The following is a 27,884-nucleotide window of genomic DNA, read 5'->3' on the forward strand; positions in this document are numbered from 1 at the left end:
GCAAACCCTCGTTTGGAACATTTTTCCCAGTTTTTTTGTTTTAAAAAAACACTAGCAGCTTTTTTTTCCCAGGCAAGACAAGGCAATTGGTTTTTGAAGACAATTGTTTTAAACAATTTATTTTTAAAGAGAGAAATAAAAAATAATCATACTGTGCATCACCAACAGACTAAAAAAATTTAATGAAGAAAGAAAACCTAAACCATGCTGCAGTGACTAAAATTAACTAAATATGACAAAATAGAAAGAAAAAAATGAATGACTGAAAAAAGATCCATATAATTACTATAAATAATAACATAAAATTAATTCTTAAACTGATCATTAAATCTAGACAATGAAGCAATATCCTGTGTCACCTTCTCATTTTTAGAATTGCAGACTTTTCAAAAACAGTCTCGTATCCTGCAGCTTAAAATCAGGAGAGTAAATTACTTTCCAAATATGTAAAATAATCCTCTTTGCCAAAGCTTTTCATGAAATAATAAAATCTGTTTTAGGAATATAGTTCAGAATGTAATGATGTTCTTAACTATAATATCTTTCCCCATAATTATAGCAACATATATATATAGTAATATGAAGGCAAAACAAAGATATAAGTGGATAACACCAAATCATTGATTTTCAAATTTCTCGTAACACCAACGTAAAAATTTAATGTTCATCCCTTTTAAGCATTTTAGTGTGTCTAATAAACAGGAAATAGTATTTTCTGATTATTTCATTTCATTTTTAAATCATATTTTATATTTCTTAATACATGGATCCATTGATTCCCCAAAAATAGATATTCTAATGCTTCATGATTCAGATTATGCAGATAGTCCTCCACTAATGACTACAACTGAGTCCAAAATTTCTGTTGCCAGGCTAGATAATTGTTTAGTGAATTTTTTGCCACAGTTGTTAAGTGAATCTGGCTTCCCCTTGACCTCAGAAGGTCATAAAAGATGATCACATGACCCCAGGATACTGCAACCGTCATAACTATAAGTCAGTGTCCAAGGGTCTGGTTTTTGATCATGTGAGCTTGATGCTGCTGCAAGGGTAGTTAAATGTGAAAAACAATCATTAGTCACTTTTTTCAGTGCATTGTAACTTCAAATGGTCACTAAATGAGTGGTTTAATTTTGAGGACTACCTGTACTAATACAGAACCAAAGAAGACACATTATGATGCATTGTGTTTTTAATTGAGAAATTTAATTTAATTTAATAAAATTTAAGGACTTCAAATAATTCAAAAAGTCACAATCAACAGATATCTAGGCAAAAAAAATGAAAGGCTCATTTATTTGCAGGCCAATTAAAAAAAAAACTCATCCAGAGCTTCTAATTCCCTTCCCCTCTTTCTCATCATCAACATCTCATTGTGCCGCCAACACTGCTATAGGAAAGGCAGCATCATTCAATGTTGGCGCCCCACCTCCTGCACACGGGATGACACCACTTTGCCATCCGCCAGTTCTTCAAGGACAGTCTTCACCCATCGGCTTACAGAAGGTTCTGCAAGGAGTGACAGAAGGCACTGGTATCAGGGATGGAGCGAAGAGAAAGACAGCATGGAATATCTAAGGTGTTAGGGAATGGATAAACCACAAAAGGGCACCTTTCCGGACTGTGATTATATACACAAATACGAACCAGAGCTGTCAACTGATATTTCAGCTAAATAATTGTTTTATTTACTCATATTTCACATTTTTGAACAACCCATCTTCCTCAGAGAGATAGTGTTTTATACCTTTTTTTATACCTGTTATGTCTTCAATTGCGATTTTGAAATGAATGTTACATATTATATTAGAGCCCTGGTGGTGCAGTGGTTAGAATGCAGTATTGCAGGCTAATTCTGCTGACTGCCGGTTGCCAGCAGTTCAGCAGTTCGATTGTCACCGGATCAAGGTTGGACTCACTCAGCCTTCCATCTTTCCAAGATCAATAAAATGAGGAGCCAGATTGTTGAGGGCAATATGCTGACTCTGTAAACTGCTTAGAGAGGGCTGTAAAGCATTGTGAAGCGGTATATAAGTCTAAGTGCTATTGCTATTAAGAATCACACTTTGTACAAGGTTTGCTTTATACCACTTCAATCTTGTTTAATTTAAACATAGTATATCACATCTTTATTTTATCAGAGAGACTTAACCTTTACTGGAACCAGTTCTATTCTAAATATTCACCATCTAAAGCCACCATAATCATCCTATTGAATTTACCCATTGTTAATTCTGTATTCTCAACACAGTTGAGTTCTGTTTTCCACAAAATCTATATATCTATACATGCTGCTGAGCCCCCAACTTTTTCCATACAGCTGTCAATCCATATTTATGATAGGAGGCTGCAAAAACTACATAGTACAAGTAATAGGTGATAGACATTACCAACTATCCATTTGCTGGACATTACACTAGGGGCACATATGCAGATCTCCACTTTAGCCATTCACTGAAGTTCTTTTGAGAATCCAGTCCACTGTGATTTATTCATGTTCAGATTGTCTTTAGAAGAAATTTTCTCTAGTTAAACTGTAAAGAATCCCTTATTATTTCATTGAATGAACCACTTCCTCAACATATAATCTGTATCAAAGATAGATACAAATATTTTGCTATATCCCTGACTATTTCTGACTATTTGTTATTTAAACACATCATCTTCAATAATAATAATAATAATAACAATAACAATCATAATATCATCTTCTCATCTAAATTAGGGAAAAGGAATTTTAGTCAATAATTGATAGACTTAAAGTAAAAAGAAAATGTAGACAGTGGTAGTAGCACTCCCAAAAAAATTGTCATCAAAATTATTTAATTCTATATCCATGTCTTTTACACCCGGTTCTCCTAAAAAATTTTTTAAAAAATCCTACAAATTGAAATCTGTTACTTTTATGAGGATCTAGTAAAATAAAATAGCCCTAACTTTTGGCAAAGATGCCAAAGTGGTTCTATGATGGTCAAAGACAATATGATAATGATAGAAAAGTTTTATCATTAGGTAGTCTTTGGAGATTATATCCCACAGTTAAAATTACCCCATTATAATGTCTTTGAAGACTGACACAGCATGGGATGCTTTATTTATGTCCCATACTGCTTTTTCCACCAGTGGTTTAAGAATGTGTTTGATTACTCCACATATATCATACGTACTAATTTTTACCACTCAAGTATATTCCAATTTAGTCTCCTTTCAAAGATGGTGCCTGCCTTGCACAACATTGGGAATGGAACCATGATCCATGCAACATGTGTTCATATTGCAGTTCATCAAACAAATATCGTATCTATAATAGCAATAGCACTTAGACTTATATACTGCTTCACAGCCCTCTATAAGCAGTTTACAGAGTCAGAATATTGCCCCCAACAATCTGGGTCCTCATTTTACCAACCTCAGAAGGGTAGAAGGCTTAGTTAGCCGAATTATCTTGCAATACTGCATTTTAACCACTGCACCACTATAGCTAATAATCATCACTAGCAAATAATCATGGTGAATGGAATTTTATGTCAATGCTGAGATCTTTATAGGATTCTTTCTTTAGGAGACATGATAATTAAGTAAGACTGAAACTAATTTAAATTTAGAATGAAAGTATGCCCTCTGCAGGATCTGCTAAAGATGACTTGAACATAACAACGCCCAGTAAAAAAAATCATTGTTATAATACTCAATAAAACTGCTAAAAGTTGAAGTCCAACACACCTGGAGGACACCAACTTAAGGAATGCTGTGACAAAGTCTGAGAACTGCTGATGTGCAAACTGAAAGTATAACTTGCATCATTCACCATGGTAACTGGGTTTCATGGAACTTGAATACAACTTTGGAAGACCATAGGTTTCCTGCCACGGGTTAAGGAGTGGTAAACCACTGCAAGACTCATTCCACTCTAGAAAAGATTCAGTGACTAAATAAAGTTTTCTTGTTAACAGTTTTCTTGTTATAGATCTGCATAAGAATCTCTGTCTAAAATTGCTGCACAATTATGAACTGATTTTCATTTTGTGTGCATGAATGTATATTCCCTATAGAGCAACCTCAATATCAAATTATTTAGCATACCTGGAGAAGTTGGTGGTTCAGATTCAGACCTAAAAAAAAAAAAAAAGAACTCCAGATCTGTAAGCAAGATTCTGGTTACCAAATTCCCTAATAAAGAGTCTGTGTATAATGTTCAGTTCCTACTTGAACCCCATCCATTTCCCAAAGGAATGGCTCATGCCAGCTTAGTATTTTGGGAATTGCAGTCTCAATACAAGTATAATGTTCCAAGCTAGAAAAAGTTGGTTTACAATCAAATTACAGTTAATAACAGTCTTTTCACAGGATAACTCTAGTAAACTTGGGGGGGGGGCTTTAGCCCCTAGGCAATATTATTATTTATACACACACATACACACATGCAATATTTTGTTTATTAGCAAAAATAATACTGAATGTAAAAAAAAGGCCAGGAATGAATGTACCAAAATCAAGCCACAGTTCTACAATCTTACAGATCATAGGAGTATTAGTCACGTTCAAGCAAACTTGTGAGAGAGCCAGCCACTCAGAAAAATGAAAGGCACCTGTGCTATTCTTGGCTTTTCTCTTTAGGCCCTCCCACCAGCAGCAGCACCAGCCTATAAAAGCTGTGCTGCGAAAGAGCTGACGATACATGTGGGGGGGGGGGAGAAGAGAAGGAGGAGTGTTTGTGTGTGGAAGTAAAGCAACCTAAAGCAGTCAGAAAAGAATTTTATTCTCTAGCCGCCTGCACAAATAGGAACAGCAGGAACTACAATAGCAGAAGGAAGAGTAGCAGTGGGAAAGGATGAAGATGAGTAGTGAATAATAGTATATGAGTGCTTGTATGTGTTGTCTAGGGACCTGCGTTGTGGCCTAGTCTTTTGATGTTTGAGCCAGACAAACTAAGTATAGATTAAAAGAATTTGTCACAGGGGTGATAAAAGTGGAATATCCCAAACAAATGAGATATCCAACATAAGATGGTATCTGCAGGGATGAAATTGGCTCAAACTCAAGAAGTTCATTAAGTACTTTGTATCAAAAGAAAACAAACCTTAACTACAAAAGCAAAAAGAGTTTGGCCCTTTCAGACATAGGACTTTGCAAATAATAACTAACATCCTGACTTCAGAAACAAGAGTCTTCACAAGAGTCTACACTAAACAGAGATGGGGGAAAAAATAAACCAGCAATATTCTACCTTAGACACAGAAGAGGCTACTGCTTTGTTAGAGGCAGGTATCTACTTCATGTAATTAAGCAAAGAAAAAGGTAGACCAGCCAGAAAAAGAGCTAGGCTCAGATATTTGAAGCAACAGAAAGGGGAAACGTTTGTTAATTTAAAAAAGAGAAAGAAGAGCAGCTTTGGAGTGAGAAAGAGGAAAAGTAGCAAAAAGAGGGAAGAGTGAGGGCAAGAAAAGAATTTAAGGATCTCATAAACTTAAAGGAGTACAATCACTAGAAGGGACATATTCACATCTAGGATTTTCAGAACATGTTGAGAGGGAAGGTGGTTCCAAAGATATAAAAATCCCTAACTTAACAGAGGAAGAAGATATAGAAGCCTGTATTACTATATTTTGCTTTGAAAGAGTTGCTACCTCTTGTAAATGAGAATGAAACTGAGATTGACCTGAGAGTGAACAGGTGGCCAGATTAGCCCCATATTTAACAGGAAAAGTTATAAAAGCCTAGAATGGTCTTTCAGCTACTGAAGTAATGGATTATTATTATTATATTAAAGAGATAATTCAATACAGATGCAATGTAACTCCTTATAGGCAGAGATTTAGGAGCTACACATATGACAAACAAAAAGGATTTGTGAATTGTGAGCAAGATTGGAAGAAAATGTATGAGGCCAGATAAAAGATGCAAAGAATAAAATGGTAACAGAAGTTGTTTTAGCATGCAAGGCCCATATTGTCTGGCATTTTATTTTATTTTTATTTATTAGCTATCCTGCCTTTTTCCACAAGCTTGAGGCTTGCATTGCATATAACATTTCCTCTATCAGCTTTTCCCACAAAAATAATTCTCCAGTGGCAGCTGGACTGAACAATATGATAATTCAAAACTACCCACTGGGTTTCCATGGCTGAGAGGTGATCTTGAAGCTGGTTTTTCCCAATCCTGGTTCAACAATTTAACCACATTATCTGGCATTCTAATCTTACAGTAACCAACCAGATTTCATGGGGAAGCTCAGAAAAACCATATTTTCCAATTTAATTTGTCCAGCCACTGATACATTGAGGACTATACTTGAGACAATCTAATTATCATTACTAGTAGCCATTGATACCTTACTTTCCAGGAATTTATTTGAAGTCATAACTATTATCAAGCTGTGTTGCCTCCAGTTGTTTGGTCTTTTAAAAAAATCTAAAAAGTCTCTCAAACTTAACAGTTCTTCTTCATAGGGGACTTGATCCAGCCTATGATTACTCTGGAAGCTTTATTTATATATTTTTAATTTAATTGTGTATTTATTAAAACATCTGACTAGTAGTGAACTACCTAGAATCTAAGGATGGTTTAGAAAATAGACAAATAATGCAACGATTAAATATATTATTTTAAAAACTTAAACAAAAATATGTTCCATCATTTCCAGCTTAGAAGTTTCTTTCCAAGTTGCATTCCACATGGGTTCATATAGTAAATTTATACAACATATACACTAAAGGACTTTAATACCAAGTGGTGACTACTGGCTGGAGATAGGCAAAGATATTTTTCTGTTCCATGCCACATTCAGCCAACTAGTCTTCCTCTGGGAAATTCTATTTCACTCCTCTCACTCGCCACCAGGTTTCCATTCTTCAACTGTCAACCAGCAATCCATGGCTGTCAGTGAATGGAGGAAGAAATCTCTCTTAGAGATCATTTGTTTAAAAATAAATTCTTTGTATTCATTCAATTTTTTCCAAACCTCCCGATATTTCCCAGTTGAGTGCAAATGTTGCTTGTTTATATATATAAATATCAGCACTTGCCTCCCCTACATCTAAATTGTAGGAATAGAAATAAATGGATCAACAAGCTGGACAGATGGCAGCAATCTTCCCTACTCCTTACCCTTCAAGAAGGCATTGGTAGGTTGCTATCTCCTGTTCCAGTCTGTTTTTAATATCCATCAGTCGCTTGTAATCCTCAGCTTGGTTCTGAGCATCTGACTTCAATTGCAGAAGCTCTGCCTCCCGGGCAGCCACAAGATTACGTAACTGTGACAACTTCAACCCATAATGGGATTCCACCTCGGCCAGGGTCCCCTCAAGGGCTCCTTTCTAGGAACAAAGAAAAAAAATTGTTTTTGTTTTTCTGAAGACGCTAAGTCTAACGATGCTTTGCAGGGCCCAGGAGAAGCAGAGGATAGATGGAGAGAATAGAAGCTTGAGTCCAGTTTGCAAACGTGACTTGCCTTCAAGGAGATATCATAGGAGCCCTACACAAATGTTTCATTGAGGATACCAGCTAATGGTGCCCAAAGTAACCTGTCTTCGATTGTTTTTAATAAAATAATTTGGAAAGTTGCCTATTACAAGGAAAGTATCTTGTACATAATCTTTATTTAAAGGAAGATTTCAAGGCATTCTTAAAATATAAAAACAGGAAGCCTGACAGTCTCGTGCTTGGAGAAATGACAGGCAGCATCTTAGAAGAGATAGTGAACATTTTCATAACCTGCTCTAAAACTTCCAAATAGGTCCATCGGTCCCCAATATTGAGTCATCCCTTCTTTGCGCCATGAGAGAAACAAGTTTATATTAATTTTTAGGACAGTAAAACACCTTCTGCATTTGAGCTTTTAGCATCTAATCCACAAATTTGAAAATATCTGGAACTGACCATGCTCCAAAGAGACTGCAGCTCAATCTCCAAAGCCTGGGCCAGCCGTTTCAACTCCACCGTCTTCATCTGAGCATTCTGTAGAGCCTCATTGCTGACAGAAACCTCCTGATTGAGTGCATCACACTGTGAAAGGGAGGAGAAGTTACACAATAGATATTCTGACCATATTATAAAATGAGTCAGATTAAATTCTCTACTAAGGTCATTCATCTTTTGAGGCAATCTGTCCAACATTTTTATGGTTTAAATAATCCAGCCTAATGCAGATGAATGCTGTGCTTGTTTATGATATCATTAGTTTGGCTTCTCTTGGCTATGAAGCAGCACAAGAAGTAAATGCAGAGCATTGATTGCAAGACTTTTAATTCTGCTGCCATTTATTGCCAATTTGTCCCTTAGCTGGTTTCTGAGATTTCATAAGTCTTATTACTGCCCAAAAATGTTTGAAGCCTAATCATAACAGAAACATGGAGTTTTTGTAGTTTGAATGAAAATATTTTTGAATATTCTGGCAATGTGGAATGGGAGATGAAACAGCTCTTCTTGGAAGCTGCATGTAAAATATTTGTCTTTTTAAAAAAAGAATAATATATACGGCTTGGGTCTCTCAAGGTTATTTCCCTCCTTGTCAACTTAGGTTGGTACTTCTGCCCAAATGTATCACTGAAATGCACCTGAATTGGTATCTGTACTGGATACAATCTTCACCATCATTATCATCATCACCCCCTCATCCTGTATTCCTTCCTTTAAAAAGAAATAGATACTTGGAATCTGAGTGACTAGAAGTATTACAAACAAGGGTATACGGGCTCTTCATGTTGTCCAGGCCATTATCATGACCTGCTGATGCCTGAAGCAAGATAGCATAGCTTCTGCTTCCATTCCATATACCTAAACACAGACAGTGTTTGGGCAATGAGACCACGTTTTTAGTTATACCTGAAGGAAACAGATCAAATAGGGTGTGAGGTGGAAAGTATTCTGGAGTCCCAGGCGGGACAAGCTCTTTCCCAGACAGCAGAGCTTTCAGAAAAGAAGAGGGCAAGCATAGATTCTCCCTAGCAATTCACAGAATATATCTATAGTTGTGCAGAGTATTGCTTTAGTCTGCCAAGATTCTATAAGTGAACAGCAATAAACTTTTTAGAAGTTGTTCCATGCGCTATACAGATATCAGTTGGACCATTAATTACATAGCACACAGCAGTATCATCCAAAATCTCATTGCTACTCCTTGCATCTTACATCAGAGAAAATTGCGCGTGCATTTTAAGCATAAACATATATGCTTAAGATAAAAAACAGAAACTTGTATTTTCCCTTATTTCTATCAACCATATCCTCTTTCTCTGAGGACACATTTTATGGTGTAAAAGTAGCAACACAAAAAGGGGGAAATGAAAGTTTTTAGGGTAAAGGCCTACAAGTGGTACAAATAAAAAATCTTTACTATATCAAAGAAGGGAAATACTTGAGAATAGCTTGTTACTATGACATGAGAATTCAGTCAAAACAAATTTCTTCTAATTTTTACACCATGCTCTTTCTAGCTCCTACAGAGGTATATAAGCTGACATAATGTTTGTATCCTTCCTCTTCTGAAAGGGGAGAGGCATTTTAGTATTTTGCTTTGCCAAACATCTCCTCACCTGGGATTGGTGCAAAGCTTCAGCTTCCTGGCGGTTCTTCTCTATGACATCCTCATACTGGTCGCGGATCTCACTCAGGGTTTTTTGTAAATCAATGCCAGGCATGGAGTCAACCTCCACATTGACAGTGCCCCCCAGATGCGCCTGGAGAGGAGCCATCTCCTACGGAGTGAAAAAAAAGAGCTCAGAATGGATTAGTTCATATGTATTGGAAACCAGCAAAATTTCATCAGGGAAGGAACTGGATGGCCATGGATAGCAACCAGCAATGTCACAATAAAATATTAATTACATGAAATCAAATTAAATTGTCATAGGTGGGCCCTGGAAAAAAAAATGTTGCATTTGGGAAATTAAGCGGTGCAACAGCCTGATTCCTAGCTCCTGCTTCTTCACTGAAGGGTTTCAAAGACTGGATATTGTGAAGGAATATGCATTCTCTCCCTCCTGAGAATCTAGATCACATTCTATCCGATAGTCATTTGTCTGGGAGGGTTTAAGGCTTGCTGCCCTGGAGGGAGGGTTGGATTAGAAAACTTCTAAGATCCTTCCAACGCTAGGATTCTATGATTCTGTGATTCTACAAAACAATTGTGAGAGCATTCAGTCAACATGCCTTGTTTTATGCTTAATTTTATTTAAAATAGGAAGGTAAGCAAGGAACTGAAACCAAAGCAAGCAAAACAAAATAGAAAGAAAAATCAGGATTATACAGAGGTTTTAAAGCATTTTGAATTTGATTCCAAGATGCTTCAGAAACTGGGGAGGAGAGAGGCACAAACAGCAGTCTGGAATGTTTTAAAGGACTGCTTCTTTTTCCTGGATCATGAAATTGACTCCAGCTACCACATGTAACTGAAATATAAACTACAGTATGTAATGCAGCTATGGGCTTCTTCACATTGCATACTTAAGCTACAAAACTTCTATGCCTATACCATCTGGAAATGAAACTGATTGTCAGATCTGCCACATACTAGACATGTATGAAAGAAAGACCCTTAACTTCATTTGGTTTAAGTGATAGGTTCTTCTACTAAAGACAAGCAGTCGTAGTGAAAATAAAGCTAGATCTGAATATTCCCACACTAAGATTGTGTTATTCGCCTTTCCTTGTCCCTCTTCAACAATGCCCAATAGTATTCCATGTTGACGTTTTGGGAACCACTTTGATGCTTCGCACCTCACAGTGTAGGTGTCCTTGGCAGCTGGCCTATTCCAGTTTGACACTTCTGATTCTTGTCAACTTATCTCCCCTTCCCCCACCACTTCCATTTGTCTTCCTCATCTCAGCCTGAACCCAAATTTCTTCTCCTCCCCCACTCCCCGTTTATGGCAGGATGTCGGTAAAGCAAAGAAGCTGAAGATGGCAGAGCTGACGTTCTGCCCTCCTTAACAGGGACATCAATCCTACAGGAAAGGGGCAAAAAAAACATAAAACAATTGGTTTGTTTTCTTTTCTTTTTAATAATTTTATTAGGTATAATCTTTAAAAACATTGAACATGGTGGACTTCTTTGACATACATTTTTGTCGTTACATATTGTATTAAGTACTCTAGAAGGATTTTGTACATTTATATACATATATACATTTAATCTTCATACTTTTTAATTCCTTTCTATTATCTTTCAGGGAAATCATATAAACTCTTATATCCTTCCTACTTCTCCTTTAGTCCTTATTCCATTTTGTGAATTCCCTTTCATTTCCCTCCAGTGGTAAAATGTATTCCATATTATATAGTATTCTAACTCATCTTTATCCTTCAATTCCAATGGAATTCCTTCAATTCCATTTCAGCGCATTGTAGTATCTAATCTATCACCCCGTCTTCCCTAGGGATTTCTCTAGCTTTCCAATTTTGGGGCAAACATCATTCTTGCCACCATGATTACATGGATTATTAGATAGGTATCAGCCTTACTATACTTCTCTGCCATGATTCCCAATAAGAACAACTCAGGTTTAGATTATTTTTAGCCCCATCATTTCCTCTAACCACAAATAGTCTGACATGGCACAACGCGTGGTGTCACGGCTCCAGCATGCCTTGAAGACATGACACATGGTTTCCCCTTTAAAGTTTATCTACAATTTCAGAAAAAGCAAAGGGACATATAGTCGACTCATTTAATCCTAAACTTTGATGTTGACCATTTCAGCTCTCCTTCTATATCATTTCATTTATTTCAATATATTTAAAGCACATATTCTATTAATTATTTCATTAATATTTAAAAAGAGAGAGAAACTAATTCCATATATTTATTGCATTTATCTCTTATACATAAAGGAAAAGAGCATTACCAAAAAATAACAATTCCATTTTCCATCTTATCAATCTATATGTCCCTACTTCACAACTACAAATTTATTTATGTTATTCCCTAGCACCTTACAGAATCCCCCCTCTAAATATCATTCAGCCATTATCTCTGTGTCTAGTTAAGCAATTTTTTTAAAATTTCCATATTTCTTTGTCCCCAAATCCTGTTTCTTTTCCCTTCTTTCCCCTAGCATTTCCCCCTTTTTTATTTCACTCCAGTTTTTAACCCCCTCTCTATTTATAACTCCATTCCGCCCTTCAAATTTCTGCTGATTCTTTTCTTCTTTATTAATTTTCTGGATGTTTTCCTCTTTATTCAATTTCTCAAACCTCCGGTATTTATTTCCAACTATTTTCTCTTTCTTTCCAAATTCCTTTGTTTTCGGTGGTAGTTAAAATAGGCCCCTTCTAAGATTAGCTCCTCCTCCTCTTCTGTCCTTTGCCTTTGTTGTTCATACTCTGCAATCACCTCTTCAAAAAGTTTAAAAACAAAGCCCAAAGTTTCACCTTTTTCTTGTAGAGTTTCTTTCATGTTTCTAAGTTCCATTTTTAATGTCTGAAGAGATATCGCCATTTTGCAGTTTTCTAATTAGTCCAAATAGTATCTTTAAAATTAATTTCCAACATTCCGCTTTTGTTTTCTTCCTCTCAAGTTTTAATCCTCAACTAATCCGATGCCAAGTCCATATCAGAATCAACAATTAATCCAAGGGCAGAATATTCATGTATCTTTCTTTGCTTCAGTGTTTCAATTTTTCAAAGTTCTTGTTTTATTGTATCAATTTTCCTTGTATTTTTAAAAAACAGAGTCTTTTAAAAGAAAACAAGTTAAATTCAACTCAGATGGCATTCTTTGTTCTAAGAAATCCACACCTCCTCTTTTCTTTTCCTTCCCTATTATTCAGAGCTTTTTAAACCACAATCTCCCAAAAAGATCAAATCCAATTGATATAAATTTTCTCTTTAACAATCTATAGTTCCTCTCCCCTGAGAGATACTGCAAAGTGAAATTGAAGCAGTTGAAGTATTGAGCCCAACAGACCTGTTTCAGGGACAGCCTTCTGAGAGTTCTTAATACTTCCAGAGTTTTGTGGTCTGTCCACACCTCGAAAGGAGTTTTACTCCCCCCCTAAAGATGTCTCCATGTTAAGAGTTCCCAGCATACTGCATAGGCTTCCTTTTCTCACAGTGCCCATCTCCACTCTATCTCGGTCAGTTTCTTGGACATGTGAGCTAATGGCTGCAGGACTCCTTGGTCATTTTTCTCCAGCAATACTGTACCTATTGCCAGATCACTAGCATCCGTTTGGGTGACAAAGGGTGTATTCAGGTCTGGGTGCTATAGCACAGGCTCAACTATGAACAAGTGCTTGAGTTTTTCAAACACTGTTTGGAATTCCATTGTCCACTTTAGCGGTTGGCTAGATTTAGATTTCCCTTCCCCTTTGGTTTTCAAAAGATAAGTGATGGGCAATACTATTTGGGGTGAAGGATGAGATGAATTGGCAGTAAAAATTTGTGAATCCCAGGAAACTACTATTGCTTTTGCCCATTCTAAAACAGTTTGCACCTCTATCTCTATCCCCTCATGGGAGATCCAATATCCCAAACAGTCAATTTTACTCTTCTGGAATTCACACTTAGAAAGTTTAGCATACACTTGGATGGCATGAAGTTTTTTGAGCACTGTTCCAACTAGTTTCATATGTTCCACCATGGTTTCAGTGTAGATAAGAATGTTTTCTAGGTAAACTAGGATTCTTTTATATAGGTGCTCATGCAGGATCTCATTAATCAGCTGCATGAAGATGGCAGGGGCTCCCAGTCCAAATGGGAATACTCGGAATTGAAAGCAACCTAAAGGACAATTAAACATGATTTTCCATTTGTCCCCCTCTTTAATCCTTATGCAGTAGTACACCTCTTTCAAATCCAGTTAAGTAAAAAAAAATTCCCTTTTGCCAAGTGGGCCAGCATCTCTTTCATTAAAGCTAGGGGATAGACATTCTCAACCCACATTGTATTTAGCCCGCAATAATTCATGCATAGATGAAGTGACCCATTTTTCTTTTCCTGGAAAGTGGGGTGTTCGCTTGGGGTTTGGCCAGTTGAATGAACCCCCACTGCAAGTTTTTGTCTATGAATAGCTCCTCAGGTTTTCTCAAGGCCATTGAATACAGTTCAGGCTTAGAAGGTTTGGCCCACAGCAATATTTCTATGGAGCAGTGCATGGGATGATGAGGAAGGAATGCATGCATTCTTTGGGGATTCAGGAGTGCACTTTGGAGTGGCCCCACATCATACTCTCAATTTCCCTCTTTGCCTTCCCACCAAACTGTAAGATTGTGTTTGGCCAGTTTTCTTTTGGGGTTCCTGGAGATATCTTTCGCTGAATCTTTAATATCCTTCTCCTCCAATTTACATAGAAGTTTCATTTAGGAGCCACACCAATTCTAATATGAGGGGTGTCCATGCCTGGTGCCACAATAAATCTTAGGATTTCTTTATGGGACCCAATCCTCATCTCTATCAGTTCAATAACAAATGTTGCATGCCTTCCCTGCTACTGACTGTACAGCTGGCAGAAAGCCACAGGTACTTTAGGTTCCTTGAGTCGCAGACCCAGTTTCTCAATTAAGCCAGGGCTGACTGAGTCCAGGAGGACAACCAGGGTCCCCTTATATCCCAAGGAAGACACCATCAGTTCTATTGGGATAATCATGGGTATCATAGGGTGACTTACCAAGGGGTGTCATCTGTGTCAGTGTCACTTTCCACCAGGCTGCTGGTTGATGTTGCTATTGCCAAGTGATGGGGTGAATTCAATGACCTCCTCTCTTTCTAGAGCCATCTCCAAAGTCCTCAGGGTTGCTTTTCCCATTTTCTTTGAGAATCTAGGGGTGGCCTTTTGAGTTGGGGTGGCCTCTTACATTGGGTGTGATGATCAGTAGTCAGCTGCTTGGTGCCTCTCTTGGTGAGTAGTGTGATGATCAGTAGTCAGCTGCTTGGTGCCTCTCTCTCTGCATTTGAAGCATCCAGGAACAGTGATGTAGGCTTGGGCCCCTCCCCCAAGCTTTGGGGTTTTCTTCTTCTCTGCTGGGAGGAACCTCCACCACCCATGGTTGGGGAAATTGTGAGATCAGACTAGGTTGATTTCAACTTCTTTGGCTTACCATCCATGGAGAACAGCCCTGGAGATGTAGGTATTATAGAAGTCATCATTCAGCCCATCTTGGAAGAGCTCTATCAGCATGTCTTGTGCCCAAGCGATTAGTCTGCATGCCAGGCTCTAAAATTCTTGGGTGTAGGCAGTCACAGGTTTGGCCTTGGATTATTACAGTTTGACACCTCTTGTTCTTACCAGCTTTTTCTTTCCCTTCCCAGCCCAAGCTTAACTTCCCCATTCCTCTACCACCGCCACACTTTTCAATTTATGACAGGATGCCAGTGAAGCAAAGAAGCTGAAGGTGCAGACCTGACAAAGGCTTAAAAAGTCCCCTTCCCAAGTTCATTGCTTTCTTCTACTTGTGGCCAGCATGGTCTGATGTTCTGTCCAGATCACATTTACTATGGCCCCTAATTGCTGGATTCCTCTTCTTCTTTACCCCTCCTAGATCAATACAACATCACATTATTTTCCCCATCACTTGGACTAGAAAAGGAAAGTGATAGTCTCGTCAATTTCAGTTAAAAAGGGAAAAAAGACACATGAAGAGTTTCACAATTCTATCCATGAAATTGTTCAAAAAGAGTGTTCATTCTTACCTGAAACGCATCTTCTAGTTGTACAGGAGGAGAATCCAAAGCGTGGGTAGTCTCTGCTTCTTTGCTTGAAGACTGAGTCAATCAAAACTTAGTCCTGTCTCCTTCCACTACGCATGCTCAGTTTTTGATGAAGGCTGATGATTGACTTGGAGATTTCTTGGTGCTCTTTCTTGACTGTTCTGTGCTCGGGACTGACCTTACTTGGGTGGGTTTAAATTCTCCTCCTGTACATTTCATGTAAGAACCAATGCTCTTTCTCAGTTGTATGGGTCAGAGAATCCAAAGCGTGAGACGTACCCAAACTAGTTGTCCTAAGGGTGGGCTATATCCTGGTCACGAGCTTCTACCTCCGTGTGAACTTTTTGTATTACTCTCATTCCAAATTCGCATTTTTGTATTACTCTCATTTCAAATTCGCATCTCCGCTGATGCGAAAGTATCCAGCTTATAGTTCCTGATGAATGGAGATGGTGATGCCCACATTGCTGCTCCTGGTCAAGTGTGCCATTATTTTACCCAGCAGTTGTAATGACTGGCTTTCGTAAGCCTTTGTATTACATGTTCTGATCCACCTGCCTATGGTGGATGGTGAAACCTTTTGGCCTAAAGAACTTGGTTTAAACAAGATGAACAATGCTTCTGTTTTTCAAATGGGCCTTGTTCTCTTAATATAAATGCATACTGACTCTCTCCGTTCATGGCTTCTGCCCCTTCGCTTTACTCACAGTTTGCTGATTTTCTCTTTTTCTAAACTTGAAGAATCCAAAGCGTGACTACTATTCCCCTGTTTTTCTCTAAGTGCTCTATCCTCGTGTCCTCTTTGCATGAAGACTGAGTCAAAAACTGGGCATACACAAGCAAGGAAGCAGAGACTACCCATGCTTTGGATTCTCAGACCCATACAACTGAAGAAGTCCAGTTTTTCACAGTCACACTGGTTTTTTAAAAAGGTAGTGGAAGCCAACAATCAGTGAAAGTAGGGAAGGCAATGTTTTAACCATAGGCCAAAATAACTAATTAGATATAAATGTTTGTCTATATTTAAATGAAGAACAAGTGAGGCAGACAGTAACATGTCCCATAGCAGAAAAGAGTGGGCACATGTGTCTCCAATGGTTGGTCAGGAGAGGATAATATCATGTATTCTTAGTCTGTAGCCCTTGTATTACAAGATATGGATCAGCACTATGACTTTCATGGGTGCAAGATTGAAATTCAAATCATGTCAGCATAATTTACTTTCATTGCTTTTTAATACCATTTTCCCTCCCACCTATTCTTCCAATCCTGCCTCTGAAAAAAGTATTTTTTGGCTGTTGAGCATGTTAGTCTAATTGTATTACTATAGTCCTGCCTAAATATTATAAAATATAGGTGAAAAAATTCAGTAGGGAGAAAGTAAATAGAATGTTCAAACTATTTTCATATTCCTTACTATTTAGTAAGTAGGACTGTGCAACACTTAGGGTTCAAAAGATAGAGGATGCATTGGAGCACACAGAGGCATCTAGTCATACCTCTCAACAACTCCTTAAAGCAACTGCTTCTTTTCCTAGAATGAGCGATTGCTTTTTGCAGTAGCAGAGCAATCCTGGAAAATACTGCATTTGTTTTAAAGAATTGCCAATAGATGCAATTCTTACATGTATTATGAAACATCTTTTCACCTTCAAATTGGAACTTTGTGTAGGCCCATTAGGAAAAAAAAAAGATTATTTTAACCTGTGTTCCTTATTATTTAGATTCCAAACTAACAAAAGGAAACACGATAAACATTTGTACTCCAGCAGCCATGTAATTAAAAGAACTATTGAAGCACTGTGTGGCAACATTTATCCAGGAAGTGTAACTTAACTTGCATAATATCATAGACAAATTTCACACAGCTATATCCATATTTACCTCCTTGTGGTTTCTTTTGAGACAGGCCAACTCCTCTTGGAGATTTTCAGCTTGTACCTGCAAGCTAGCTCGACTTGCATTCATTTCTTCTAGGGCCTTACGCAGCCCCCCAAGGTCTCCCTCCAAAGACAGGTGCATGGCTACCTCAGATTGCAGCCTACAAAAGGCAAAAGGGTCCTCAAAGCACATTTCTAGCTATGGTTCTTGATGGCTACATAACTGAGAACATCAAATGCTTGCTTCTCTAGTCACTGTTGAAGTCAAGGATCTAGGTCTCTTCAAGCAAAAAACAATGGTCGTACCCAGATCTCTTTTAGTTAATCTCTCTTGGCTAGAGTTCAGAAGGTATTAGATCTAGGGACAATTAAAGAGATAAAAAAGACTACATCTCATTGCCCAGTCTGAGCTTCTATCTCATGCTTTCTCTGTTTCCCAAGCTTAACGCATGCTTCCATTTTTGTAACTACTTCTTCACACCGTGCACTACAGAGGGTCATATATCTATAGGAAGAAAGCTATAGAATATATAAAGTCATCTTCAGTCCAATTTGTAATCAATCGTGGAAATCATATCTAGTTAGAGATACATAGAACATGCAGAAATCAAGATTTCCTAACAATTATAAATATAATGCCATATTTTTGGTTTGGATACTCAATTAATTAGCAGATCTCCAAAGCCAATACACAGAAAGAAAGGAAAAGGAAAAGGAAAACATTAGCTGAAATATATTAGCAATTTTTCTTAAACAGTCTCCAAAAATATTGAAGAATTGGACTGGAACAAACATTTATTTAAATAACTGAGTAGATTTACAAAATAAAGGTCTTGGAGTGATTTATATTTAATAGTAGACTGTCTGGTCATCATTTCAGAGATATTTCCTTACCAGATTCCTCAATACCAGCAACAATTTTAATATACTTGAAAAGTTCTTAAAAATACAAGGATATGTTCAGCGATGTATCTACCTTGAAATTAGCCCATATTGAACAATATAGCACAGTCAAGCACCAGAAGTTAACCATAGGGAAGGTTTTATCACATTTTGCATTATGTCATAAATGCTTTATAAAATTTGACAAGCTTCAGTTCCACACTAGTCATGGGTCCCAGATTCTGGATGCATTCTATAAATTAGTCCTTTTCAGTTAACTTGGATGAAAAAGTTTTGCCCTGTGATGCACCGTTTCACCCAGTTACAGTCAAGAGAGTTAAGTATCATAGAGATCTTGCAAGTCAGTCATGGGAAACTCAGGTCCACTATTTATGAATAAACCAGAATTAAATGGATACGAAGTCCCAAACATGACACTTAAGATCACCTGTGTGTTTATGCATACTCTATACCTGCCACTAGGCTTTACCTGATTTATGCATTTTAATCTCATAAACACACTTTTGTACATCTTCCCTTGGCATTATTTTTTTCTGAAAAATATATACAGTGCTGAATCCCAAGGGTAACTATATTGTGATCAACATATAAGAGAGGTGTGAAACTGGCTGATTTGCTTTCAAATGTAGACCAGAGTGAAATATGAGCATCCTTGCATAGAATTGTAATAAGTAGTTTGAGGGGGTCATTTTAATTTTAATTCTTTCCTGTTAGTGATAGCTTTTCAATAATCAAACTTTATTTAAGGGCACAACTAATCTATCACATTAATGTGCTGACCTCTAGTCTGTGAGTTGGTAGAAAAGTATGTCACAATCAATGATAAATGATAATTGAATAAGGAAAAAAAATCCTATCTAATTAGCATTTCACTTTTTTTTTCTACAGCATGTATAGACAGCAGCCCAGGCTTTGCTTGTTATCAGCTGTGAATAGCTGCTCACATGGAAGGGGGGAATAACCATGTTTTTACCTTGTACCTGTTTACCTAAATCGTTAAGAAATCATTTAATATTTTCATCATGTCAGGATGCCAAGAAATAAAGACACAGGTACATGGCTATTTTTTTTAAAAAAAGTTAGGAAACCTACTGTGAAACAAATTGGCTATGCGTGTGATGAAAAAGTAAATCTATTAACTAAACTTACTTCACCCTGAAATCATCAGCAGCAAGTTTGGCATTATCGATCTGTAAGAGCAGTCCAGCATTTTTCAAAGTCTCCTTTTGAATCTATGGGGGGTAAATTTCAAAACATTATCACAGAGAATACCATTTAGCAAGGAAATTGTTAAATAAGTGTACTAATTATCCAATTCTGATTAATGTCAGTGAAGGACTCCAGGATAACAGATGGGTGCAATACATGATTCCAGCTTGTTTTAATTTATTTAGGGTATGGTATCTATAGAGGTCATGCAATCACTCATGTACAACACTAATAAAACACATTATACGTACATATACAAACATAAGTTTAAGTAAAGTACTAGCAGATGAGACATTTAATGACTTTGTTGCAATGTTGAGAGAAATTGCAACCAATTGCAAATTCATTAGCCATGAAGAGGCAATGTGGCAATGAGAGATAGGCTCGTTTTGGGTTTGACACCTACACCTATAGAGCCATTTATTAGATAAGCCTGGCATCACATTCCAAGCCGCACTAGATGAAGCCAGGGCAACCATGTCCTTGCAAAAGAGGAGTTGCTCACGGAATTCACAGATGTCTTCAATGGGAGTCTAGGCAAGTACAGGGGAACCCCTATCTCTTTTAAGTTAGACCCCAAAATTACCCCTATTAAAATAAAGCCATGAAGTGTCCCTTTTGCTGTCCAGCCCAAAATTGATAGCCAATTAGACAAACTAATTGCCCAGAGAATTTTGGAGCCAGTTGTTCATGCAAAATGGGAGATACCCATTGCCACGCCAGTCAAAGCAGATGGTTCAATCCATATCTGCGTAGACTATAAATGCACAATCAACAAGGCATTTCAGCAGCATGCCAATCCCTTGCTGGTTGTACAGTATTTATTACATTCCCTAGGAAAGGGCAGAACTTTTGCAAAGCTTGATCTAGCCCAGGAGTATCAACAACTGCTGGTAGATGATGCCATCATAGAGGCACAAACCATTGTGACACACAGGGGGCATTTAAATGCCACAGGCTGCAATTTGATGTAAGTGTGGTGCCAGGACTTTTTCAAAGCTTAATGGAATGCTTCCTACAGGGCATTCCAGGGGTGGTACCATACTTGATGATATCCTTGTGTCTGTGAACAACAAAGAAGAACTAATCCATAGAATAGTCCTGAACTGATTTCAAAAAGCTGGACTCAAAGTTAAGAAAGAAAAATGCCAAATTGGGGTACCACAAGTCAAATTTCTGGGATTCATAGAGGAATGGGTTGCTATGTGCATGCCTTGCCAGGAATCCAGTCTGGTACCACCCACCGCACCTAGACATGAATGGGAAACCCCAAAGTCACCATGGTCATGGGTATACATTGATTTGGCAGGACCTGTACAGGGCAAACACTCCTTATAGTTGTAGATGTGTATTCCAAATGGCTTGGAGTAATAATCATGACCAACACAACAGCAGAAGTGGTCATCAAAGCTTTGCGGAGACTCTTCTCCACCTACAACCTACTGGACATTGTAATATCAGACAATGGGCCACAATTCACTGCAAAGCTATTTGAAACCTTTCCAGCAAAACAAAGAATCTGCCATGCTTTGTCTGCGCTATTCCATATGGCCACAAATAGTCAAGCACAGAGAATAGTCAACCAAAGAGATGCTTGCCTAGATGGGCCCAGGAGATTGGCAAGCTAAAATTGATAAGTTACTACTTGTTACTACACATAACCCCTAGCACCATCACAAATTGCTAATGGGCTGCAAACTAAGATTGCAACTGGACAGGTTACACCCAAATTACAATGCAGAGGTACCCACTGATTCAACCAGCCAATGCCAGTCATTTGGCATAGGGGATTTAGTCTGTGCCCGCAATTATACCAGTGATGCCGCCTGAGTACAAGCCAAAATAATCAATGTTACAGGTCCCCGATCATACCGAGTAGAATTAGAGAACAGTAAGATCTGGAGGAGGCATGTTGATCAACTCTGGGGACAATTAGGACACTCTGTCCTAAGACAATCAGAAGAACTGTCTCTAATAACTAAAAGCCCTGCAAAGTCAGAAAACCAGTATGAAATTACATCTACACTAAACTCAAGCCCAAATCTTCAATGCACCCACCCACCTGAAGAACCAGGAGTCCAGAATTGAGTCTCCGAGAAGCCAGGTCTGGAGGTGTCAGCCACACCCTGAGAGAACTTCCAGGCATTTCCATTGCCTGACTCCGGAGCAGCAGCAGATCTGACCGCTCAGGCCGCCACCACTGAACAGACTGAGCTGCGGAGGTCAGGTTGCAACTACCATAGCCCCACCTACCTGTGTGACTACATCAAGTAAACTTCACAGATTGGGTAATGCTCATTCCAAGAGAGGAGGGATGTTGAATATTCAATGAGGAGTGAAGTCTGGAACAAAGACTTCACTCCAGTCCACCTTCTTGGCAGAAAAAGAATTATTTTAAAATCATTGGTTCATTTTCCAGGTGAGAAAATGAAGTAATCTCTTTTAAAAGAGGGAGCTATCAGATAGGCACTTCACTTCTATGTACTGGTCTACTCAATAAAGAGCTGTTAGTCACTAGCTGGAGTTCTGCATCTTCAATCAACCCAACTTAACAGACATCATCTTGATCTCTTCCTCAAAAACAAAATATTTCAAGACAGTCCTGTTTCAGGTCACTAATACATCCTGTGTCTAAGTATATTTTCCCTAACAGGAAAAAAGAAAAAACCATTTCAATGTAATACCTGGGATTTCAGCTGGGTCATGGTATTGAAATAGGCACTCATATCAGGGGTACCAGTTGATGCTCGTTTTGTGTAGAATTCTTGGATGTTCTCCTCCAGTTGCATGTTAGATTTCTCAAGGGACATCACCTTGTTTTAAGGAAAAGAAAATGAAAGAGAATTTGAATATCAGAATAAAGAATAGCTTGCAGAATCCTAAAATCTCTAGATGTGCTTTAGCTATTTGACTTTAAGTATCATCAAAAGCAGGGCTGGGATTCAAATTTCTTAACAATGGGTTCTGTGGGCATGGCCTAATTTGTGGACATGGTTTGGTGGTCATGTGACCAGGTGGGATGTTGCTTGGTGGTCACATGACCGGTTGGGTGTGGCTTAGTGGTCATGTGACTGGGCATGGCCAACTCAAAGTCACTCACATGGAGGGGCACCTCGCCTGGCTTTTCCTCACCCCTCCCCCCCATCCAGTCCTCACTTCATCTTTCATGTTATGGTGAGAGAGGAAGCTTTTTCAAAGTCATCTTCCCCTTGATACTAGCCAATAAGGTGAGATTTTGCTATCCAAAGATCTGATGGACATTTCCAAATATTGTTTATCACCATTCTCTTGGAAAGACTGGATGGAGAGATTTATAAAGAATAACAGAGTTGGAAGAGACCTTGGTGGTTTTTTAGTCCAACCCCTGCTGAAGCATGAGACCCTATACTATTATGGACAAATTTCTTCTTTAAAAACCTCCAGCGATGGTATATCCACAATTTCTGAAGGCATCCCATTTCTCTGATTAATTGTTCTCACTGTCAGGAAATTTCTTCTTGTTTCTAGGTTGGATCTGTTTGATAAGTTTCCATCTCACAGTTACTTCCAATTGAGCCAGGCACCACCTATTCTATACATTTTTTCTTGCCTGTGTAAAATCTTATTTTATTCTCCATTAAATATTTTAATTGTTCTACAGTGGTATTCAGTTTACTACAATGATTTTTGCAAAATGCATTAAAGCTTGAAGAATACATCTCTGCTTATACTGATAAAGATTATTCTTTTTGAACATTAAAGCATACAGTCAAGCAAATGTTTCCAATCCTACAATTGAAAACACATTTGAAAGGTATTTTCAAAGTAGTCAGCTAGTGGATGTCTTTCTCTTCTCCTTTATTTAATCTTTCTGCTTTATATATTTTTTCCTTTGGCCTTATTGCAATATTCCAAAATTTTCACAGATCCTTCACAAAGAACCATTTCTAATTTAACTGGAATACAAAACAATCTTTCTGGTCTGGAATTCCTTGACTCACATCACACACCTCAGCTCCTCAACACTTCTCAATGTTTTCCTTTCCTTTCTGTTATGTACAGAAATGTGCTTCTCTTTTACTGCTCTTTTCAAATTAACCCTCCCCAGATGCCTACACCTGCATTTAATTAAAGTAAACTCAAAAGACAATATTTCTTTCCTAAGTTGTCAAAATGGAAAGTGCTCCAAAGAGAGGGTGATATTAGCAATTCATAAACATAATTATCTTGCTCTTAGAAAAGATGGGGATTTAATGAACTATTTAAGCAATGCATGATAAACTGCATAGCACCAAAAGGCAGATGAGTTGCTCATTGAGACCAACAGTGATACAAGCAAAAATCAGTCTTGTTAGGAAAGGCTGTCTAATAAAAATGTACCCAGGTCTTCTCTTATTATAAAATCATCCTGTACAGCTGTGGAACTTCCTCCCCTCCCTCTTTTGGGAAGATTTACAAACAACTTCCAGCCAGGTTCGCCCTGCAGCCTCACCCATCCCCACTGGCAGTTCTTGCCTGGGCAGCAGTTTGGCTTTACCTTGCCCAACCTTCCTCCCGTGGCTGGTGGCAGAGAGGAAGGCCAGCCCCTAAGCTCCAGCAATGCCCTATGTGCAGAGTCCCCATCTGGGGCTCTCCATACCTAGGGGTGTGGCAAGGATGGCGGTGGCATGCTCCAGTTCTTTTCATCAGCGAGAGGGGCTGCAGAGAAGGCAAGCGGTGGTGGTGCATCCCAGAACTTCCCAGCAGTGGGGAGTTTTCTTGGGTGGCTTTGGTAGTGGCAGCTGCTGTAGCAAAAAGCAAAAGGCAAGCGTGGGAGGGGGAGGCGAGCAGCGGGGGTGGCAGTGTGTTCTGGAACTGCGCCGGCAGTGGGTAATTTCCTTGGGCAGCTTCAGCAGCAGCGGAGCACACCAGGGTGGCAATGGTGGGGTGTTTCCCTGGGAGGGGCATTCCCCAGGCCGGATCCAGCCACGTCAGCACCAGGGGGAGAAGGAGAACATTCCCTTCTCTCCCAGCCAGCACACCACCATCATGGCCCCGCGGCAGCTTCTTCATGACCAGGGGGGAAAGGAGAACATTCTCCCAGCCAACACCACCTTGGCCATGCGGTGCGGGGGACAGCTAGCTAGCTAGGTCACAGTGACACAATCCAGGCAAGCCCAGGGGGACAGCACAGCAGCCTAGGCTGACCCAGGAGTCGACTCGACCAGGGCTTGCTTGTAGGCTTACTCACTCAAGGAGATCAGGGCTGCAGTGGAAGGCAGGCAGCAATGGTGGGCAAAGGTTAGCAAAGGTTAGCAATGGTGGGTGAGATGAGGAATAACTGGGCAGGGCAGGGCAGGGCAAGTGGGCGGGCAGGAAGGGGCGTGGCCCAGCCAATAACATGACCACCAAGCCACGCCTACCAACTAAGTCATGCCCACAGAACTGGTTGTTAAAAAAATTGAATCCCACCCCTGAAAGATGGAATTAAGGGGAGAAGAAAATCAGCCCCTTCTTCCTCCTGCAATTTTCTTTCCTTGATCACACCTTTAACTGACTATAAGGAGGCTTTATTTTCCCCCAGCAATGGCTGAGTAATGCCATTGGAAATCCTCAGTGGGGAAATGGCTTTACTCAGGTTGATAAGAATACAGAGTACAGAGAGGGAGGGAAAAAGTAAGAGAAAGAGACCTTAATCCTACACTTATCTATTGATCAATCCTAGGTTGGTTCCAGTTTGAAATTTGGATGTAAAAAGAATGATAATGAGATTACTTTGTCCTTTTAAAAATCAAACATGATTCCATGTTCGCATATTGAGATAGTGGATTGTAATTTAGTCAGTTGTTTCTGCACTGGAGGATTAATTATACTTCAAAATCCTCTATTTTTCTCTGTTAAACATTCTGGGTTAATTATTGCCTCTTCTAAAACCATGTTTAGATTATAGCTCTTAAAGAGGCTCATAAATTGAGAAAAATGTCAAGAGATAGTGACAGAAGTTGTTAGAAGAGTAAAACAAGAGATTCTAATTCATGTAGACATAGAATATCATCTCTATGGTGAGAAGACAATTCCATCTTGGGTGTTGTCATGCTAATGACACATTGCATCAAAATGCAATCAAATAATGTTTCTGTGATAGCAAACACATGGAGTTCAGGGGAAACTATACCTTGCATACCCCACTTCTATCTCAAAAAAAGATGGTGTACCAGGCCATTTAAAACAGCAATGACTGACCATTGCAAATAACTACAATTATTGCAAATAACCTACAATTAATCATTTCCTTGCTAACTTCTAAATTGTTTGAATTCAGTGTCTCACTTATAACTTTCTGCAATATAAAGCAAAGAAAATAAATCTTACATAACTAAAGAATTTTACCACAAAAATCAGTGAAACACAAACCATAATCACTTATAGAAATGTATTTATTTATTGTTAGTCCATAAGCTCAAATAATTATCACTGTGCTGTGTTCTAGAGTACTCTATTTCACACAAGATGAGGTTTTCTAATGGAAGGTAGAAGGTTTGATTTTGACGGCAGATGTATGGGGGATGTTGCCTTAGAGCACCATGAAATATGATTTTACTGTTAATACTCCTATCTTCTTTTTGTGTTTATTTTTTATGTTGTGAGCTTCCCAGGGTTTTATGCCCCCAATCTCATATAAAAACAAAGTTTATTCAATAAATAAAACCATTAAATAAAGCAGATCAGAATGCTTCAAGAAAAAAAGATCTCCCATAGCCTGCCGGGGTCCCATTGTAGATCAGGTACTTTGAATTTTGTTTTGAAGTATACTACTAAATAAAGTGCATTCAAAGAATCTTGACCCTTACTCAGCTTTGCAAAACTAATCTTTGGGTATTCACTGGTGTGCTTGAACAGATAAAACACCCATGACAGAAACAAAGAAAAATTCTTGGCTTTAACTCTATTCTTTTCTTCTTCTTATCCTCTCAAATCATGCTCTTCCATAATTTTCTAACAAACATTGTTTTTCTTGAGTAGAGGAAGGGATATGAACTAATAATTTATCTAAACATTTATCAACATCTTTCCTTTAGCACTGAATAATTGGATATAACAACGTGAATCTTTCTTCCAGAAAAAAATGGTAAAAGGTTTGTCACTTAGCATCTTCCTTCTCAAGTAGCAGTCTTATATTCTTCCATATTCCACAAAAACAGAGGTAGATATACCTTTATAGTATTACTTTTTCTTTGACATTGCCATTAGGAAAACATTATCTGATTACTTACTTTGTCTAGGTAGGCAGCCAGACGGTCATTCAGATTTTTCATGGTGCCCTTTTTATTCATGTCCAGAATATTTGTGTCCATAAATGCTAGCCCATCACCACATGACAGTCCAGCCATGTCCCCAACAACCCTGTGGATACTTGGCACTGCCTGAGACCTGCCCAAGGCAAGCAGATGTCTTCCCCTGGGTCCCTGCATGCTTCCAGATGACATGCTGTGGCTGGAAAATGTAGTAGGCATGGTTTCACCTGCAGAAGCAGTGTAAAACAGAAGAGTAAAAGCAAAGTAAATCTTTGAGAGTCTCCTTATATAGGCAAGTTAAGGGCAAAACTAATCTTTAGCCTTCCCCTTACTGGATTGTCTGGTTATACCTCATAATAACATGAAGAAAAGTTTGTTTTGGAAACCAAGCCCAAGGTCGTCCCCTCCTGCCCAAATCCTTGAGGCTAGTTTGCAGTGCCACTGCAAAATTCTGTGATCAGATCTCAGTCCATCTCATCAAAATATCACCAGATTGAATGCTCACATTAACCTTACAGTTCCCAAGCCAAATAAGTACAATGATTCAAAAGATAATGGAAGGAAAATAAATGGTTCAAATAGGTTGGGAATGATTCCATAAAAATGGAAGAGGTTTAGTAAGAAATCCAGGGGGAGGGGAGGTGTTTCATGTGAGCCCTTGTTGTGGAATTGCTATGATTCAGTCATTCACATTTTATGGAGGAACCACATGATACTGGCATGCATCTGTAGTACTCCCACATTTTCTCATTACTGCTTCTACAGTTTCCTTACTAGAGTATATTCTGCCTTTTTCAGAACTAATAATCTTTACAAGTATACTTGGCCTTAATAGTGCTTTTCCAATGTTCCTAATGTAGGCTAGTTTAAATTCTTAAATTATTGTGCCTGCATTTTAATCTTTCCTTTTGGGGGGGGGGAGATTTTTCGAGTACTCCTGTAGTCCTAATTAACCAATTTTCTTTCTCCTTCTCTCCCATATATATGTGAAACA

General features: G+C 38.5%; 1 protein-coding gene across 1 annotated transcript; it reads right to left on the minus strand.

Moving 5' to 3' along the window:
• Nucleotides 1–1,180: 1,180 nt before the first annotated feature.
• LOC113413520 (keratin, type I cytoskeletal 17-like) lies at nt 1,181–27,110 on the minus strand. The gene is made up of 9 exons (XM_026669847.2): nt 26,870–27,110; nt 22,322–22,450; nt 19,578–19,660; nt 17,530–17,686; nt 9,534–9,695; nt 7,879–8,004; nt 7,108–7,316; nt 4,084–4,112; nt 1,181–1,509 (listed from the first exon to the last, which is right to left on the minus strand). Exons 1-9 carry the CDS (start codon nt 27,107–27,109, stop codon nt 1,412–1,414), a joined length of 1,233 nt encoding a protein of 410 aa, XP_026525632.1. The 5' UTR covers nt 27,110; the 3' UTR covers nt 1,181–1,411.
• Nucleotides 27,111–27,884: the final 774 nt, after the last annotated feature.

Source organism: Notechis scutatus, chromosome Z (assembly GCF_049901735.1).
Source record: "Notechis scutatus isolate UNSWTSFEM ecotype Mainland chromosome Z, rNotScu1.2, whole genome shotgun sequence".
In the NCBI taxonomy this organism is placed as follows: domain Eukaryota; kingdom Metazoa; phylum Chordata; class Lepidosauria; order Squamata; family Elapidae; genus Notechis; species Notechis scutatus.

Excerpts from the sequence above, each read along its gene's own strand:
- LOC113413520 (XM_026669847.2), bottom strand. The coding sequence starts at position 27,109 with ATGCCTACTACATTTTCCAGCCACAGCATGTCATCTGGAAGCATGCAG. Across the intron at positions 17,687-19,577 it reads GCTGATGATTTCAGGGTGAA|GCTGCAATCTGAGGTAGCCA; the intron begins GTAAGTTTAGTT and ends TGCCTTTTGTAG. Across the intron at positions 9,696-17,529 it reads TCAAAAGAAACCACAAGGAG|GAGATGGCTCCTCTCCAGGC; the intron begins GTAAATATGGAT and ends TTCACTCCGTAG.